Here is a 13,000-nt window from a genome sequence, read left to right as displayed (position 1 = left end):
CAAGTCGCGGCTAAGGCGTGAGCCTACCTCAAGTCGCCTTGCCTGGGACCTGTACAGGCACAAACAGTGCGCCTCGCCTCACCTGGTGCCTAGGCGCGCTTTTCACAACATTGTTAAAGGCAATAGGCGCACTGAGGCGCCAAGGTCTCTTGGGGCCTAGGTGCAAGGTGAGGTGCAGGCTTCACTGAAGTGAGGCGCATCTTGTATGTGAAAAAAATATATATATAATTTAATATAAGCAAATAATTTATGGAGCAACATAAGCAAAATAAAATATTAAATATTTAAAAATATAAATATTAACAAACAGTATTATTTAAACATAGACAAATGAACATTATTTCAAAGTTTAACATAAAACATGAATAAGAAGAGGGGAGAAGAAAAACAAGGAGGGGGGGAGGAGATCAATCCAAAGAAGATGAGAAAGAGAAGGAGACCGGAGAATTAACATAAGAAGATGGAAGAAGAAGAAGATAGCAACATAGAGAAGAGAAGTAGAGAAGACAACAATGTAGAGAAGAAGAGAAGAGAATGAGAGAGAAATGTAAGAAGAGAAGAAGAAGACAACAACTTGAAGAAGAATTTTTGGAGTTGCTGGACTGGATGACGAAGGCAAGCAGCAACGAAGAGTTCTTCGGAGACTAGGAACTAGGGCTAAATTTTCTTCTATCAATGATTTGGGGCTGAATGCCCAATGTATTGGCATGTGTATTTAAGATTAGGGATCTTCTGTAGCTACACCAAGGCGTAGGCCTTGGGTTTTACTGTGCCTTGGCCCAGTCGCACACCTTAAGTGCGACGTACCGAAGTCGCTTGGCCTGGAACACTGCAAGGCGCAAACCTCGGGCCTGGATGGGACTTTGCCTAGGCGCACGCCTTTAATAACACTCATACAATACAACCATTACATCCAATATACATAAACACTGTTTGTTAATTGGCTCTACTCAGGCTCCCAACTTCTGTAAATGGAACTTGTTAAGATTAAGTAGGAAGTTGTCTATCTAGACGTTATATTCATTTATATAATTTATGTGGCAGTTTGATTGTGATGTCAAATGACACTGGCAAACTGCACCTTACTAGTTGCAAACACATAAACGTGCGCATGCATGACAGTAATTTATACAGGATAATAATATATGCTTATCAACTTGTTATGTTTCCCTTCTGATTTACCTTTCTTTGCTGTTTCTTTTTGGGTTATGCTTTTGCCTTTCAGGATATACTTCGGCTTCTCACTTTGTGGTTCACCTATGGAGCTACAGCAGAGGTTCAAATGGCACTGCAGAAAGGATTTGCACATGTTAATATCAACACATGGTTAGTTGTTTTGCCCCAAATAATTGCCAGGATACATTCAAATAACCATGCTGTGAGAGAGCTGATACAATCACTTTTAGTGCGAATTGGGCAGAGCCATCCACAGGTTATTTTTTAATGGTTCTTTAATTTTAATTTCCTGAATTATACAATATTTCTGTGCTTCTTTTAGCAATTTGACGGATTAGTAGTTTTTGTTTTATGGAGATTGTTATTCCTGTTAAAGATTTGTAGTATATATTTTGCACTCATTAATAACTAGAGATAGTATTTAACTTTCCTAGTTTTTATTATATTTGTGACCTTTTTTCTCTCTCTTGATTGTTGTCTATTGAAACATTAATAGAATTTCTAGACTTCTGATTGAAGCTTGACCTAGTTTTATAGCATATTCATTCAGTGGCTGGAATATCATTCAATTCAACATGCGCTACAAAAAGGGCGTGACATAAATGATCTGTGACAGCACCAGGAAACTCGATGCTGGCTGTAGATTGTTTTATTGTGTGCAAAGGCCAGGAAAAGTTTGTGAATTACGGTTTCATAAGGTAGAAGAATGGTTGGGGGTCTTACAGCTTAGAAATGTTCAGAGTTGCTTGTTCAAAGTGGCAGTTTGCGAGAAATTCTGGCCACCTACTAATAAACGTTTTAGCTGTTGAATTAAAATCTAGAAGCTGCATAAATGTGTAGGTTTGTAGGATTGTAGGATTGGTAACGTAGAGTTTGGGTGTTGAAGCAGGGGTTTTTATGGGGTTGTGAACAAGTAAACAGAAAAAACTGAGTAGACAGAAAAACTTTGCCTCTCTTAGGACTTTGAAGGGAAAGCCTTTGATGATGGTAATAATTTCGCTCAACTAAGTAGGTTCTATCATGTTGAAAAGAGTGTTTTTTAAGTTCTGCTTACAGGTTAAACAAGTATGAAACTGAGGGAAAGAATGAGGAGAACTTGAAATACTTTCCTAGACTTTTGGATTTTAGCCTCTGCTCCCCACAGCTGTTAAGCTGTCTCATAAAAAAAAATCTTAAATTCTCTCAACTCAGGTCTTACTAAAATTGAAAAATAACATATACGTACATGCATATATATAGAGGTAGTTGTAGTTTTCTTCTAGTACTAAGACTAAGAATTTAAAATAGGAAACTTCCAACTCTTTGACTGCTAAGACTAAGACCAAGACTATTCTATACCCTACTAAACACCACTCATGAAGACCTGTTAATATATCTTGACCCTAAGACTAGACTACAGCCTATGTCCAGCAGATTTGAAAATTATTAATGTTTGATTGGCTTCTAAAATCTCACACTTCTAAAGTGAACAGCAGCACATTAACTAAGTCTAAATTGAAACTTGGCGTACTATCGTTGCCCCTTTGGATAAAAAAGGGGGCATTTCCCTAAATAAGCCAAAACACTAAATCAATTCCCAAACTAAGCCTAGTTTTGAAAGAATTCCCAAAATAGGCTAAATCGCGGTTGTGAACCACGATTTCAACATATATGCGCCTGTCTCGCGTAGATAGGAAATCTTAAAATCGTGATTACAAAACACGCTTTTGATTAAGAAATCGCGGTTACAAAACGCGCTTTTAATTAATTTTTTTTTCTTCTGAAATCGCTGTTATGAATCACGATTTTATCCAAAAAAAATTTTCTTCTGAACTCGCTGTTCTGAACCACGCTTTTATCCAAAAAAAATTTCTTCTAAACTCGCGGTTCTGAATCACGATTTTGGCCAAAATATTTTCAACACAGATTCATTCTGACACTATGACACACATATATATTTATTCAAATTCATTCTGACACTATGACAAACATTTTCAACACGTTTTCTGTCTCTCTCACACTATGCCACACATATATATTTTGTAATAAAATTGAGACTAATATTATTTTAATATATAATTTATAATATAAATAAATTTTATTTTATAAAATTGAGACTAATATTAAATATATATAATAATAATTTATAATAGCAAATAATAATCAATTATATAATTTTTGTAAATATAAATCATTTTTATATAATTTTAGAAATAATTTTTTACAAATTAAATTGAAACAACCATACATACGTATGTATATAACCTGTCCAAAAGTTGAAATGATAATTATTTTTTACCGTTAAATAATATTTATTTTTTATTTTTTATTTCATAACCAAATTAATTTTTAATTTAAAAAAAAAAAATTCTAAAAATCAAACCATACATAACCTAAAAATCTTTTGATAAGTCATTTTTTACGTTAGTAACTTATTTAATTATTTATTAATTTTACGACATTTTTACCATCTGAGGCAGGTTTGGTAACGATTTCGTTTTCAGTTTTCAATTTTCAATTTATATTTACAAAAATTTAAAAAAACTATCATAAAAACTTGTTTGATAATTTTTTTAATTTATAAATGGTTGTCTCAATTTGTAAATTTGAGGAAAAAACGTAAATTCAAAAAATTGGTAATTTTTACTAACAAAATTTTTCTTCAATTAATTTTTTTTTTCAATTAATTTTTTGAATTTACATTAAAAAAATGAGTTTACGTTGGTTTGTAAATAATTACGTTGGTTGTCTCAATAATTTTTTTAATCAAAAAAACTAATTTTTTGAATTTATGTTTTTTCCTCAAATTTACAAATTGAGACAACCATTTATAAACTAAAAAATTATCAGTTTTTATGATAGTTTTTTTAAATTTTTGTAAATATAAATTGAAAACTGAAAACGAAATGGTTACCAAACATGCCTCAGATGGTAAAAATGTTGTAAAATTAATAAATAATTAAGTAAGTTACCAACGTAAAAAATGACTTATCAAAAGATTTTTAGGTTATGTATGGTTTGATTTTTAGAATTTTTTTTTTTAAAAATTAAAAATTAATTTGGTTAAGAAATAAAAAATAAAAAATAAATATTATTTAACGGTAAAAAATAATTATCATTTTAACTTTTGGACAGGTTATATACATACGTATGTATGGTTGTTTCAATTTAATTTGTAAAAAATTATTTCTAAAATTATATAAAAATGATTTATATTTACAAAAATTATATAATTGATTATTATTTGCTATTATAAATTATTATTATATATATTTAATATTAGTCTCAATTTTATAAAATAAAATTTATTTATATTATAAATTATATATTAAAATAATATTAGTCTCAATTTTATTACAAAATATATATGTGTGGCATAGTGTGAGAGAGACAGAAAACGTGTTGAAAATGTTTGTCATAGTGTCAGAATGAATTTGAATAAATATATATGTGTGTCATAGTGTCAGAATGAATTTGTGTTGAAAATATTTTGGCCAAAATCGTGATTCAGAACCGCGAGTTTAGAAGAAATTTTTTTTGGATAAAAGCGTAGTTCAGAACAGCGAGTTCAGAAGAAAATTTTTTTTGGATAAAATCGTGGTTCATAACAGTGATTTCAGAAGAAAAAAAAATTAATTAAAAGCGCGTTTTGTAACCGCGATTTCTTAATCAAAAGCGTGTTTTGTAACCACGATTTTAAGATTTCCTATCTACGCGAGACAGGCGCATAAATGTTGAAATCGTGGTTCACAACCGCGATTTAGCCTATTTTGGGAATTCTTTCAAAACTAGGCTTAGTTTGGGAATTGATTTAGTGTTTTGGCTTATTTAGGGAAATGCCCCATCAAAAAGGCTTCTTGATTGTCACTGGGACTATAGCATTTGCTCTAGTTTTCATATTTGTCATCTGTTGGAAAGTTTGATATGCACTTTTGGGTCCCTTTTCTAACAACTTAAGCTTTTGAAACTTGTAGTGATCACATATTACCAGAGCTCAGGTTATTGGAGGTCATGGTTTCAAGTCTTTCCATTTGCGTTTGTTTTCCCATTTGCATTATGCTTCTCTCCATGTTAGGATGTTTGCATTGCAAGGCGGGGTTGCACGTTAGGGTAAGGCCCCATCCCAATTGTCTGCCCCCACATTTTTAAGGGTTTGCTATTGAAATTTAAGCCCATAGGGCGGGGCTAAGCTGAACTTTTAGGCCCGTTTATTAAGTGGGACAGACTTAAAAAAAATAGTTCTTGAGCCTAGCCCAACCCGACCCAATTTATATATTTTTTATACTTTTATATTAAATAAATGCACATATATAATTTATTTAGTTTTATTTTTGACTAAAAAAATACACTTAAGAGGGAAAATATACTCATCAAGTTTGAACTTAGGATAACGAAAGAGGAAAAAAGTAAAGGGATTGAACTTGGGATGTAAGGAACAAAAACTAAATGTTTGTGCCACTTAACTCCAAAGTTATTTGATTTTTGTGTTGAACATTTAGGCCCAGTGTTGGGTCGGTTTTATGCACAGGATTTCTTTGTTTTTTCTAGTTTAGGCCTGACCCATACAATGCCCACGCTTACACATGAATGAGGGTATTAGATAGCTTGATAAGCATTGTTGCGTCCTTTTCCTGACAACTTAAGCTTTTGGGACTAACATTCTCCACTCAAGAGATGAGACATAACAAACCACTATTACATTTGTGATGAATTTGCATGCTATGCATGTTATCTACTTCTACTTTTATAAGCTCTTACTGATCTTGTGCGTCAAAATGTTGTAACTCAATACCTTTTATGGAAATATATGGGACTGTTATTATTGAATTTCTTTAGCTTTCTCTTTTGCATTTAAGTATCCTTTCCCTAGTTTCTTGAGAAATGATGTGGTTGCTGCTGCATTTCATTTTGTTCCCATGGTTGCCACCCAATAATGTGTGTTGTTGACACTTGATGTATTAAAGTAATTCAATTCTCTTTGTAGGCTCTTATGTATCCTCTTCTCGTGGCTTGTAAATCAATAAGCAATTTACGTAGAGCTGCAGCTCAAGAAGTGGTTGACAAAGTTCGGCAGCATAGTGGTGTACTTGTGGATCAGGTGAAACAACAAAAAATAATAATAATATTAATAGGCTGGTGGTTTTTGCAGTATTTTTGTTGGTCTGACACTTTATTTTTTATTATGAAGGCACAACTTGTGTCACAGGAGTTAATCAGGGTCGCAATACTTTGGCACGAAATGTGGCATGAGGCACTAGAAGAAGCCAGTCGTTTATATTTTGGTGAACATAATATTGAGGGGATGCTTAAGGTGTTAGAGCCATTGCATGAAAGGCTTGAGGAAGGGGCAATGAGAAACAATACAAGCATACAAGAAACAGCTTTCATTCAGGTATTTTTCTGATTTTCATTATTAAAAAAATTGGCCTCCATGAGTAAAAGTAAAAGAAAAAAATGCTTCTGTTGCATAATCTGGTCCACATTTTAAAATACAATTTTAAAGAACTTGGGGCTAGCTAATTGCTCCAATTTGCTGCTGCCAGTGTCTTTCTAACTAGCTATCTTTTTATAGCATCAGATGTTGAATCAAGATTTGGAGCTCTTTCAATAAATACTGGAACTTTTAATCTCCAGATCCTTCACTTAATAAACTGTATATCCACTTGGACATTTTGTTAACTATTACACCTTCACATGACTATCAGGCATACCACCATGAATTATTAGAAGCTTATGAGTGCTGCATGAAATATAAGAAAACTGGAAAAGATGCGGAACTTACTCAGGTATAAATTATCTTTACAACTCAGGTTCTCTATCTTACTTGAATTGTTTGTATTCTAAATTGGCATATTTGTCATATTGTATTCCACATTTGGTACTACTACTGTTACTAGCCATGATCGTCATAGGTATCATTACTGGTCAACCTTGTCATGAATGGTATGAGGTTGGTCAGACCTAATCTGTTCAATGTTACTTTTTTCTTGTCCCCGCACTATTAAGTTATTGCTCTTTGCCTTCAGTCCATTACCTCTCCTTCCCCTCACATTTCTTCCATTCGCCTTCCTAGTGTCATCAATCATTTTATCACACTTGGACAAGTTGCGTGCTTGACATTGATTTAAAATTACTTTCTAGGTGGATGCCCTTGATTGTGATGCTTTCTGCTTCTCTTTAAGTTCTTTTAAGGAGCCTTTGCTTCTGCGTTTATTTTTTGTGATTTCTCTGTTGTGCTAAACAACTGCTCAAATGAAGAAAATAATCACATTGTCTTTATTAGTGTTATGGAAAAATCATCAAGCTCGATGATCAAATCTGGTGCATATTAGATTTTCTAGCTTTTTCAGATTAGATTTTTTTGTCTCACCTGTCAGACTATTTTTTACATGCTTGACTAAATTCTTAGTTGGTTATCTCATGGATAGTGGAATCAAATGGATTGTCATTGATTAGTTAAATCAAAGGTTAGATTTGTATCTAATCTTAGAACCCTCAACTAATTGAAGTCCTTTTTTATATTCTGTGAAATATGTCAAATGCAATACATTTTTCTGTTGATATTTTGCCTGTGCATTTATTTGCATGGCCATATGATTCTGCCTGGTTACCTGCTCACAACTGTTCACCCATCTGTTGTCATGACCTGGAGTTACCAAGTTGAAGGTTTTTTTTTTACCAGGCCTGGGATCTGTATTATCATGTCTTCAGAAGGATAGATAAGCAGCTTCAAACTCTTACTACCCTAGACCTGCAGGCAAGAATCATTTCTGTCTTTATGTCGGATTCTCATGTGTTGCTACTCCAATATTAACCTGTTTTCCTTTTTGCATAACTAGTCTGTTTCCCCCGAATTGTTAGAGTGCCGCAATTTGGAGCTTGCTGTTCCTGGGACATACCGGGCAGGTAAAATCTAGGTCATGGTTTGAGGAAAGACTAACTTTAAAGGTCTATTCTGTAAAGTCTATTGGAGTAAATCTAGTTTTCACCACAATACATTTATGTGTGCCCTTTTACGATATTTCAGATTCACCAGTGGTGACAATTTCATCGTTTGCGCCCCAGCTTGTTGTTATAACATCTAAACAGCGACCTAGGAAATTGACAATTCATGGAAGCAATGGAGAAGATTATGCTTTCCTATTGAAGGGACATGAAGATTTACGCCAAGATGAACGTGTCATGCAGGTTTTTTTCTACTTTCTACTGGTTTTGCCTCGTAATGTTTGTTAGTGGATGATGATGTTCTCAAGATTGCTAGGATTCTGAGGCATATAATGGTTATATTTTCTGCATTAGTTTTGCTTGTCTGGTTTATTGTCGCATCACTCTATCAAGGACATTTTAATTGAACTTTACATGTGTTCCCAGCTCTTTGGATTGGTGAACACTCTGCTGGAAAATTCTAGGAAAACTGGAGAGAAAGATCTTGCTATTCAAAGATATTCCGTCATTCCATTATCTCCAAACAGTGGATTGATAGGGTGGGTCCCAAATTGTGATACCCTGCACTATCTCATTCGGGAATACAGGGATGGTAGAAAGGTCTGTTAAAGTACATTGGATACCCCCCCTGACCCAATCTCTATATTACTACATTTCATCTTTTTCTTATGAAAGCTTCTGGTTTATAGATCATCTTAAATCAAGAGCACAAACATATGCTTAGTTTCGCTCCAGATTATGATCATTTGCCACTTATAGCTAAAGTAGAGGTCTTTGAGTATGCTCTGCAAAATACCGAAGGAAATGACCTAGCAAGGGTATGTTTTCTCTGAGTAGTTCGCTGCATGCGGTGCTCTCTCTCTCTCTATATATATATATATATATGTCGTTCTTGTTTTTTGCTCAAGTTGTTTGATTTGGTTCTTGATAGGTTCTTTGGTTGAAAAGTCGCACTTCTGAGGTTTGGCTAGACAGGAGGACAAATTATACTAGAAGCTTGGCTGTCATGAGCATGGTATTAGTTCCTCTTCATACTTGTTTGAATCTCTTCCTAAACATAGCCAGACCTTCTAGCATGTCATTCCATAAAATCAGCATGATGTAGCTCCCATTTTTTTTTTTTTTCTTGTTTAGGAACCTTTTATGTTTGAGAAATTTCCATATACATAGAAACATATATACATATACAAAAGGTTAGACCCCATGCACAAGGCTCCTGCTTATGGAACGGTCTGAGAGTGGTAAATTGGTAATACATATATATTAAAGTAAAATGTATGCCATTTAATTATATACTTATCCCTCTTTAGTTAGATGCGCCCCTTAGCAGCATATTCAATTTGTTCAGTTTTGCTAAATCCATTTATTTGTCTGTCGTACATGCTTCCTTGGTGCACATTTGGATCCTTATGTTCAGAGGTTGGATGATTATGAGTCACTGGTTTTGTGCATTTCTGTAATATTCTTGAAATCAAGCTTTTGCTATTATCTAGAAACTCACAATTACCTGAAATCAACTATATATGTGGACACCCCCACTTCTGGGTATCAAAGACTTGCAGCACAATGATCTTTAAATTGATCATGTATATGTTTTTGGCACTTAGCCTTGCCCATTTTGTAGCGTGCTTGCTATCCTTCATGACGTAAAATGACTAAGATCTATGTATTTCTTTTCATTTCTTTTTGTTGCAGAATTATGTTTTAAGAAATTGTGTTTTAAGATAGGTGGTACATATTTCAGGTTGGTTACCTTCTTGGCTTAGGTGATCGACACCCTAGTAACGTAATGCTGAATCGTTCCAGGTATTTTATGATTGGAAAAGAATAGGTAGTTTAATTATGATGAATGCTTTGTTTGTTTCTGCGGAAAACATTTTCTGGGAAAAAAATTCTGGAATACTTTTTCTATAGAAAACTTTTTCTAGAAAATGTTTTCTTATGTTTGACTGTGTTCTTGAAACTAATGTACTAATAGTTGCATAAGTGGTGGTGGTAGTGGCAGCGGCGGGGTGGAGGCGGCGGTGATGGTGGTTGTGGTTGTGGTTGTGGCTGTGGTGGTGTTGGAGGTGATGGTAGTGGTGCTAATGTATTGCCATTGACGAACGTTTGATTCAGAAAACATTTTTCGCTTTTTAAAATTAGAAAACATTTTCCATTGACCATAGAAAATGCTTTTTGTTTTCACTTTTGTTTTCCGTTGTACCAGATGCCAGAAAATGCAGAAAATATTTTTTGAAAAATATTTTCTGCCCATACAAACGGAGTGTAAGGTTTTCAAAGTATTCATATTATGTCATCTTGCAGTGGGAAGATATTGCACATTGATTTTGGAGACTGTTTTGAAGCTTCAATGAACAGAGAGAAGTTCCCTGAAAAGGTAGGCTGTTCTAATTTTTAAGTACTGCTGACAAAACTTGCAGATGAATGGCCTATGTCATTACCTTTTTGTCAAGTCGTCTTACATGAAAGTGATAATGTAGGTTCCCTTCCGATTGACTAGAATGCTTGTTAAAGCTATGGAGGTTAGTGGTATCGAAGGCAACTTCCGCTTGACTTGCGAAAATGTGATGCAAGTTCTCCGAACACACAAGGACAGTGTCATGGCTATGATGGAGGTACCATAATTTCTCTGTTCTGTATCTGTTTCGGTGACATTTTTCTTGACTAGTTTGGTTCTAATCAAACTAGAACATGTTTCTGTAAAACTTATCGTCTCACTTTTTATTGGGAAATAGAACAGGTAACATACACATTATGGCTTGAAAATTTGTGGACAGTCATTGACGAGAGAACCATTTAAAGTATTAAGTAGCTAATATTATGTGACAAGGGAGCTAATTTTAGTTCCACGCACTTTTTAGGCCTTTGTTCACGATCCTCTAATAAACTGGCGGCTTTTCAACTTCAATGAAGTCCCACAAATGTCGACTATTGTCAGCACTCACGTCCCCACAGTTGTGAATAGTGAAGAAACTGCTCCAAATAGGGAGCTGCTTCAACCTCAACGGGGTGCTCGAGAGAGGGAAATTCTTCAGGTATTAAAAAAATTGGTTTTGTTAAAAATTTTGCCAATGTGCTAATGGTTAGTTACGCTTATAGCTTTGAGGGGTTATTCGCAGGCTGTCAATCAACTAGGTGATGCAAATGAGGTCTTGAATCAGCGTGCTGTGGTTGTTATGGCTCGGATGAGTAATAAGCTTACAGGACGTGATTTTTCTACTTCTTCTTTGGGATCAACCAACTCCACTCAACTTGCAGTAGACCACAATACCATGATCTCTGGAGAGACTCGTGAAGTTGAACATGGTTTATCTGTTAAACTACAAGTCGAAAAGTTGATTCTGCAAGCTAGATCGCATGAAAATTTGTGCCAAAATTATGTCGGGTATGATATCACAGTTTATTAGTGATCCTTTTTTATGGTTATATGCATCTGCATTGTTAATTTTTTTTTTAACGTGTGAAGCTCATATATATATATATATATATATTTGTACGAAGCTCATATTTTGTTCAGGTATTTGGTAAGGATCTCCTTTCAATTTCTGCCTGCCCTCTTTAGTTCTATTTCTTGAAGGTGGTTACGCAATGCAAAGAAGCTATTATTTAAAATGAACCTCATGGAAGGCAGATAATAGAAACTCATACAAACTTATTACCCAAAAAATAAAATAAAATAAAATAACTTGCAATATTTTAAACCACTAAAAATAGTCCTCTGGAGCTTTCACTCAACGTCATGTTTGTTTACATAGCAAAACACCGCATAAGAATTAGTCAAACAGAAATTTGAACTAGAATTTAGCACTGTTAATATAGTCTAGACCGCAGCCGTAGAAAGATCTCACATTGTTTTAATATTGCAAAAAAGCCTAGCCTTGTTACAGGGTGTCTGGTTCTCTAAATGTTATCTGACAGCTTCTGTTTTGATTCTTTATATTGTACACTAGCTTTTTTTTATTCTTGCCCATATATTCCAATTCTACAACCTCTAGACTATTTCTCCACAATGCTAACCTTGCGCACCCCATGGATGAGGTTTTATTTCATGTCTTAACGCGCTCTACTTTTGCTTGTCACAGGTGGTGTCCTTTTTGGTAACTGGAAGACTCGACCGCACTGTACATGTACATATGTGTATATATGTGTTATATCTTTGAATTGTCCTGGTACCTAATGGGCTTATCCCTGTTGTTTATCTTCCTGCCTGTTTGTATATATAGCAGCTGTGTTTTAAGTGAGCGTTCTCATAAAATATCCATGATGGCAAAAGTTGTATTTAACCAATGCTTAAGGTGTAATCATCCTCTACTAAAGTAATGACTGTACATGTGTAGCAATATATTTTGCTCAGATTAAATTTATGAGAGCGCTACAAAGCAATCACTTATTTTGTGGTTGTAATCATGCTCCATGTTACTAACCACAATTTTTCATTTTCATTTTTTTATATATATATATATATATATCTTTTTTAATATTTAGTTTTATTTTTGTATTTGATGCAATTTTTATTAAGGATGCAAATGTTGTTTTCAGCTACCAGTAGCCAGAAAGATCTACATCCAGGTTTCTCCTGTTTTTTGCTAGATATTATGACAGAATCTGCCAAATCTAGCTTTAAAATAACCAACTTTGATATATTTTTTGCATTTTCCAGATGAGTTTTCATGTCTTTAGTAAAAAAAATTTAAATTATAGTAATTTTATTGAAAATTTTTAAATAAATCAAAGGTTAAAGGTGTTTTAATTTATTTTTATTTTTTTTTTTTGTTTTTGAAATGACAAAGAAAATCTGAACAAAAATGCAGAGGTTTTTTTTATTTGTTTTTAGTAAAAAAAATTTCATATTGTTATCAATTTGTTTTGCTTGTTAGACGCATCAAAAGTGTATATA

The 13,000-nt window shown here is 33.9% G+C and overlaps 1 protein-coding gene across 1 annotated transcript in view; it reads left to right on the top strand.

The window, feature by feature from the left end:
* LOC114280712 (serine/threonine-protein kinase TOR) overlaps positions 1-12,510 on the top strand; it is a 57,623-nt gene extending 45,113 nt beyond the window's left edge. The window contains exons 42-57 of the mRNA XM_082914178.1: positions 1,226-1,432; positions 6,140-6,253; positions 6,344-6,547; positions 6,861-6,941; positions 7,838-7,912; positions 7,995-8,061; positions 8,183-8,343; positions 8,527-8,700; positions 8,790-8,918; positions 9,032-9,115; positions 9,845-9,906; positions 10,408-10,480; positions 10,584-10,718; positions 10,965-11,138; positions 11,223-11,488; positions 12,186-12,510. Of these exons, the coding sequence (XP_082770304.1) occupies positions 1,226-1,432; positions 6,140-6,253; positions 6,344-6,547; positions 6,861-6,941; positions 7,838-7,912; positions 7,995-8,061; positions 8,183-8,343; positions 8,527-8,700; positions 8,790-8,918; positions 9,032-9,115; positions 9,845-9,906; positions 10,408-10,480; positions 10,584-10,718; positions 10,965-11,138; positions 11,223-11,488; positions 12,186-12,204 (2,025 nt within the window). The 3' untranslated portion in view covers positions 12,205-12,510. The remainder of the gene's footprint in view (positions 1-1,225; positions 1,433-6,139; positions 6,254-6,343; positions 6,548-6,860; positions 6,942-7,837; positions 7,913-7,994; positions 8,062-8,182; positions 8,344-8,526; positions 8,701-8,789; positions 8,919-9,031; positions 9,116-9,844; positions 9,907-10,407; positions 10,481-10,583; positions 10,719-10,964; positions 11,139-11,222; positions 11,489-12,185) is intronic.
* Positions 12,511-13,000: the final 490 nt, after the last annotated feature.

The sequence above is a fragment of the Camellia sinensis genome, chromosome 2 (genome assembly GCF_055761805.1).
Source record: "Camellia sinensis isolate YWXY chromosome 2, ASM5576180v1, whole genome shotgun sequence".
Classification (NCBI taxonomy): domain Eukaryota; kingdom Viridiplantae; phylum Streptophyta; class Magnoliopsida; order Ericales; family Theaceae; genus Camellia; species Camellia sinensis.
This window is presented reverse-complemented; position numbering and strand designations above follow the sequence as displayed.